General features: G+C 44.9%; 1 protein-coding gene across 1 annotated transcript; it reads left to right on the plus strand.

Annotated features, from left to right (window-relative positions):
- Positions 1-5,227: 5,227 nt before the first annotated feature.
- Positions 5,228-5,916, plus strand: LOC307056198 (large ribosomal subunit protein uL6). The gene has a single exon (XM_079708760.1). It carries the CDS (start codon positions 5,238-5,240, stop codon positions 5,814-5,816), a length of 579 nt encoding a protein of 192 aa, XP_079564886.1. The 5' UTR covers positions 5,228-5,237; the 3' UTR covers positions 5,817-5,916.
- Positions 5,917-7,111: the final 1,195 nt, after the last annotated feature.

A 7,111-nucleotide genomic window follows, 5' to 3' on the forward strand; every position in this document is an offset into this window, starting at 1 on the left:
CTGTGCTTTCTTTTTCTTTAAGGAATCTGGCTTCACTCTCTTCATTCCACAAGCCTCCTACTCTTTGTCACTCCCCTCCTTTCTTCTCTCCTTGTCCCCTGCTCATGTGCTGACTGCCCTAACTGTCTCAACCTGGAGAATATGTTGGCAAAGCAATCAAAGAAGCAATTCTGTTTATAATCATGTATTTATTAGATAAACTTAAGTCACATCTACTGCCCTCGGGGCCTCTGAGTTTGTGCAGCAAACTCCTATGTTAATATTTTCTATTGGGGATAGCTTGGTATGGTACCCAAAGGTTAGCAAAACAAGGTTCTGGGGCAGAAAATTCCAGAAATGAAAGTTTCAAGGTTTCCTTCTTATGGACAGGGACCCTCACCAGTTAAAAAATGTGGGATATTTGTGAGGCTGCACTCTCATGCTGGGCCACACCTAGGTACTTGTGTGCCTCTGAGAGAATTAGATTCCTAATCCTGATTTAGCTCTTAGAGCTTCTTCCTAAGTATTTGGCCTTTCAATCCCAGAACACAGCACCGATCTATAAAAAGCCCTTTCAATTTGAGCAGCTGAGAACTCAAATAAGATTTGTACCCATATTTAAAAATCCCTCAATTCTGGGTCTGACCATCTCCTTTTGCTCAGAGCTCAAGAACTATGGCTACACTGCCCGCAGCCTCAGCTTGACCCTGTTCTAAAATACCCTGAAAGAAGGGATGAGAACACTCATTGGTGTGACCCCGCTGAACAGGAGCACTTTTCAGCTGCTCCTCGGGCACAGTGAACTCTCCATCCTGTAAGGCAGCGTGGGGCTCAGGCCTGCCATGGGCTGTAAAAATGCCCCAAGACTTCTGCTAGGCCAGAAACCCCACGGTTCTTCTAAGACTCTCGCGCTTTCCCACAAAGCCTCGCGCGTTTCCTTCTCCCACCCACCGCAGGTCCCGTATAGGCTCCAGCGGAGTGTTGCCATAGCCAGCCTCCAAGCAGCTGCCTGGTGTCCTGCCTCTTGGGCTGCAGTCCTCTCCTCCTTCCCCAGAGTTGAGGAAATCAGAACTCACGGAATCCTTCTCCTGCCAGCCGGCTGTCTATCAGCTCCCCGGAAAGGATTACTGGATCACAAACCCAGCCCAGGGCAGGGCCAGTGGTAGCAGATTCTCTTGCTGTTTGAGCCTTTGTATCCTCCTCCGTGTCTGTAGGGGGGCAGAGGGACCTGAAACTCCACCTTATCACCAGCCTTGGCACTCTCCAGGAGAGGACGCCACTTCACAAAGAACAAAGAAATCCCACCCATCCTACAGGTGAGGAGAAATAAAATGAGCCCTCTCACTCGACATCCTGGGGAGGAATCACCCAAAGCCCTTGAGTGGCTTAGTGTTATGGGAATCAGGCCCCGTTCTGACCACTACACTAACTGGCACCCAGTCAGTTTTGTGTTGTTTTTTTTTTTTTTTTTGCGGTACGCGGGCCTCTCACTGTTGTGGCCTCTCCCATTGCGGAGCACAGGCTCTGGACGCGCAGGCTCAGCGGCCACGGCTCACGGACCCAGCCGCTCTGCGGCATGTGGGATCCTCCCGGACCGGGGCACAAACCCGCGTCCCCTGCATCGGCAGGCGGACTCTCAACCACTGGGCCACCAGGGAAGCCCCATTCAGTATTTTTGACAAGTCATATCATATCACTCCTCTCTGCAAAGATGCTTCCCATGTCACCCAGGAGAAACTCAAGCCCTACAAGGCCTGGCCAGGAAATGAAGCCTCCTGCCCTCTATTACACTCTTTAGAAAACAGAGGTCTAAAAGTGAAGCCTGAGATTCACATAAATCAGCCACTCCCCATTTACCAGAACTCCAGCTTCTCAATCGATGATGAGCATAATCAAAGTTCCACTCCCTCTCTGTTCACCAGCCTTTTCCTCTTTTTCAGCTTAAGAATTAGACCCTAGAATGCCTCGTCGGCATGAAAGGCCTTTCCAGCTATCAAATAAGCCAAATGACCCCAGTCTTCTCACGGCTGAGGACCCTAAAACATTTCATTTGATACGTCTGAATGGTAAAGCTGACCAAGTTCTTCCTTATTTGGGCAAAACAGCCCTTGCAGAGAAAAGACAAAATGCCTGGCTCCCAGCTGTTGAACCAACAGGTTGAATTTTCTCTGATGAACATTCTGATGTGTAGGAACTGGCAAATAACAATCAGAAATCAAAAGCATGTTACTTGTCTCGTCCATTTCTGAGACCCGCCAGAGAGGGACTCTTCCCCCTTCTCCAAACCCGGGATGGCAGGGGTTTTCACAAGACACAGTGCTGCAATAATTCTGAAGGAAGCTGTCCAGGTTCGCTTTCCGTTCTATTGTCTTATCCTGTCAGCTCCCTCATCTCCCAGAATCCAGGCTTAATAATTTACAGCGGAAAGACATTTAATAAATAAATGGCCAGATTGGAGCTGTCAGCTCTGCACAACACGGCTGTTTGCATCTTCCGCTGGGCATCAGCCCTCACTCTTCCGACTTGCTTCAGCTAAAACAATCCCATTTGCTATTTTCATAAAATTAGTTCCTCTGCAGTTTCTATTAATCAGAACGTTCTTTGGAGAGAATTATACTGGGATTTCATCACCCTCTGAGTTCAACGGTTATGTGAATCTGATGAATTTTTATCACCTCTATGAGTGGCAGAAGAGGTAAAACACACACACACACACACACACACAAAACTTGGGTGGGCTGATGTAAGTGAGCAAAGAGCTCTTCTCTTTTATCTGCTGAAGTCTTACAGACCTGAGAACCTAGACCAGTCTCCCCACACACATCTGAGCAGCTTTCTCCCCAGAACACATCTTGGGGTTCTTATGAAAACCATGGATACCACCGACCCCCCACCCCCAGAAAAGCCCACATATGCACATATACACTAAATGTTACCCTTTGGTGGGTTTGTGGACACCCACCTCCCCTCTCTACACATATGGCCCATCCATGGGCTCCGGAGTAAAAACTGTGTCCTGTGCTTTTCTAATTGTCTTCACCTCCCTTAAGAAGCTTAGACTGGAATAGAAAGTCAGCCGCCTCTGAATTCCTTTGTTGAAAGAGAAAGATTATTTTTAAAGAAAGAGCATAAAAGTGAGAAAATTTTTCATGATGGCCATACACCTTTTGAGAAATGAGAAAAGTGGAAGACAGAAGACAACTCATATTGGCTGAAATAATGAGAGTCCGAGTATCCATAAATTGATTATGGTGCAGTATATTTGGATGAGACATGAGATCAAAATCAGGAAAGTCTTTTTTTTTTTGCGGTATGCGGGCCTCTCACTGCTGTGGCCTCTCCCGTTGCAGAGCACAGGCTCCGGACACGCAGGCTCGGCGGCCATGGCTCATGGGCCCAGCCGCTCCACGGCATGTGGGATCTTCCCGGACCGGGGCACGAACCCGTGTCCCCTGCATTGGCAGGCAGACTCTCAACCACTGCCCCACCAGGGAAGCCCCCAGGAAGGTTTTTGATTAACTATCCTTGCCTCCAGATTATATAACATCATTCCCATCATAAGTAAGATAAGCTCCATGTGAGAAAAGACACTTGAATGAAAATAAAACACTTAGACCAGTGGAACCATGGTTCTAGTACCAGTTTTGTCCACTGACTATGTGATTTTTAAAAAAAATAAATTTATTTATTTATTTTTGGCTGCGTTGGGTCTTCGTTGCTGTGCGGAGCTTTCTCTAGTTGCGGCGAGCGGGGGCTACTCTTCATTGCGGTGTGAGGTGTTTCTCATTGCGGTGGCTTCTCTTGTTAAAGAGCATGGGCTCTAGGCACACGGACTTCAGTAGTTGTGGCTTGTGGGCTCTAGAGCGCAGTCTCAGTAGCTGTGGCGCACGGGCTTAGTTGCTACGTGGCATGTGGGCTCTTTCTGGACCAGGGCTTGAACCCGTGACTCCTGCATTGGCAGGCGGATTCTTAACCACTGCGCCACCAGGGAAGCCCCCGACTATGTGATTTTTAAGAAGAAGCAACTTATCTCTATCAAGGTAAGATATATATTTTTTTAATTAACACTACATGATTTCGAAAGTCTATTTCAGTTCCAACATTCCATGAAAACTGATTCATTAGAGACCTCTAAGATGGTAGGGATCAAAACACGTTCTAAGGACCCAGTAGTAAATATTTTAGGCTTATGAGCCATACAGCCTCTGTATTAACTACTCAGCTCTGCTGTTGTAAAATGAAAGCAGCCATATACAACATGTAAACATATGAACATGTCTGTGCTCCAGTAAAACTTCACTTAATGGACACTGAGATTTGAATTTCATATTTTTCGCATTTTTCTTCTTTTGATTTTTTCCAACCATTTAAAAATGTAAAAATCATTCTTAGCTTGCAGGTCATACAAAAAATAGACGGCAGGCCAGTTTAGGCCCACTGGCCATAGTTTGCTGACCCCTGACCTACGGCAATAGGTAAATATTATGATCTGAAACATCACAGTGGTGATTCTGGGTGACGCTGGAAGGCCAGTAACTCGGGTTCAACTACTGACAATAGTACTGTGCGGGGGGGGGGGGGCGGGGGGAGCGGTTCTTTAACCCAGTTTCCCAATCAGCAGAATAGAACAATGGTAGGTTTGGAATCTCAGCGAATAACTAACAATTACTTAAGTTTTGGGTACATTTTCAGATCTGCAGAAATGCTAAAATAATCACAACATATGAGAAAATGTATACAAGAAATTCAGGGCTGTTTGGCAGAAAAAAATTTGATAACTATAAAAGGAACAAGAAAACTTTATGTCTTCTCTTGAAATCATTCCTCGCACTCGGTTATCCTAATGACGGCTTTTTGCCACGCCACCTCTATCAGGCAGCATAACAAATGAGTTTACACATTTGAGAAAGAGGAAATTAGACATTGGTTATTACTGCTGTTTTTGTTGTTGTTGTTGTTGTTTTGCGGTACACGGGCCTCTCACTGTTGTGGCCTCTCCCGTTGCGGAGCACAGGCTTCGGACGTGCAGGCCCAGTGGACATGGCTCACGGGCTCAGCCGCTCCGTGGCATGTGGGATCTTCCCGGACCGGGGCACGAACCCGTGTCTCCTGCATTGGCAGGCGGACTATCAACCACTGCACCACCGAGGAAGCCCATTACTGCTGTTTTTGCTTGGACTTTTTTGTTTGTTTAGGAGAAAAGAAAATTGTAATTAAAGAAAATGATATTCATGCTCTTTGCCGCATCTACTGCGAGAATGAAGACCATTCTCAGCAATCAGACTGTCGACATTCCAGAAAATGTCGACATTACTCTGAAGGGACGCACAGTTATTGTGAAGGGCCCCAGAGGCACCCTGCGGAGGGACTTCAATCACATCAATGTAGAACTCAGTCTCCTTGGGAAGAAAAAGAAGAGGCTCCGGGTTGACAAATGGTGGGGGAATAGGAAGGAACTGGCCACTGTTCGCACTATCTGTAGTCATGTACAGAACATGATCAAGGGTGTTACACTGGGCTTCCGTTACAAGATGAGGTCTGTGTATGCTCACTTCCCCATCAACGTTGTTATTCAGGAGAATGGTTCTCTTGTTGAAATCCGAAATTTTTTGGGTGAAAAATACATCCGCAGGGTTCGGATGAGGCCAGGTGTTGCTTGTTCAGTATCTCAAGCCCAGAAAGATGAGTTGATTCTTGAAGGAAATGACATTGAACTTGTGTCAAATTCAGCTGCTTTGATTCAGCAAGCCACAACAGTTAAAAATAAGGATATCAGAAAATTTTTGGATGGTATCTATGTTTCTGAAAAAGGAACAGTTCAGCAGGCTGATGAATAAGATCTGAGTGATCCAGTTACAGAAACTGCAAGAGGCCAGGCTCATATAATATTTTAAAAATGAATAAAAGCTCTTTTGACTTGGAAAAAAAAAAAGAAAATGATATTCATACATATATGGCACCTATGTACACCCTACAAGTACAATGTGAGAGATAAATATACGGCAGAGATACGGAACGCTGTATAACACTTGGTATACAGAAGACAATTTTTAAAAACAGAAAGATTGGATAGTCAAGTAATCAATCTTCTGCAGAATGAACTTTGATTAAGTGATGGCAAAAGATGGAGTGCCATGGTAACAGCACTTCTCTCAATTTCAATGGGAGGGTAGGATATGAACATTTAATCAGAAAACTAATACCTTCTCCCAGTTAAGGGAGGACCGAGTTGGGTTTTGGGGGAGGGCTCCTTCTTATGAGAGGGAAAACCTAAAACGTTATCTCCATTCAGGAAGATGTAAGAAGTTTGCCGTGCTTCCTCAGTCATGCCCCATTCTTAATTTATAATTTAACCAAAGTCAGTTTGATCACTAGGAGTATAAGAAGGTTAACTCCAAATCTCAAGCTTTTAAACACTTTCCCCAAAATATTAAAGGCCCAGAACTGGTCCTGAACAGTTGGTCTACACAATGTTATTGTCCATTATTTGCCTCTGCTCTGGCTGAGGCCAGTCTCCACATTATTCCCCGGATATTCAGTGGCCAATCTTGTCTCACCCTCTTTGTTCAAACTATTTTCTCTCCGTGGATCCCCTTCCATTTCTGTTTCACCTTTCCCATTCCTACCCATATGCCCAGGCCCAGCATTAGTTCTAGCTGTACCATGAAGACCCACAGTAACTCCAGCCAAAGCAATGCAAGTGAAGAAGTGCTCTGAAGACGACAGTGCTCCTGCAGATATGTAGTAGTAGTATTATCTTTGGGGGAAATTAACTATAAATTAAGTTTAGTACATTGTCATACCTTTCTTTAGTGTTTCCTAATTGTTTCATGTGCTGTTGGTGTCAACAAACCACAGGCTATTAAGGCAAGAGTGACATCATATTTCTTTTGTATCCTCAAAGTCCCTACCAGTGCTTAGCTACAGTTAACATGCAATTCCAATGAAATGAATTAATCAAAATAATGGCTTTCTTAACCACAGAACTCCTCATTGGGCCATGTAAGGTTAAGTTGTTAAACACATAAGAAATCATTGTTTAGTACACATGACTGTAAATGAAACCTTGAAAGTAGAATAAATGTGAGACATACATTCAGTGGAATTCAACCGTCTTCTTCCATTTCACTCA

This window comes from Hyperoodon ampullatus, assembly GCF_949752795.1.
Source record: "Hyperoodon ampullatus genome assembly, chromosome: 7".
In the NCBI taxonomy this organism is placed as follows: Eukaryota; Metazoa; Chordata; class Mammalia; order Artiodactyla; family Ziphiidae; genus Hyperoodon; species Hyperoodon ampullatus.

What these genes read in the sequence shown, in the direction of transcription:
- LOC307056198 (XM_079708760.1), top strand. Translation starts at nt 5,238, where the DNA reads ATGAAGACCATTCTCAGCAATCAGACTGTCGACATTCCAGAAAATGTC.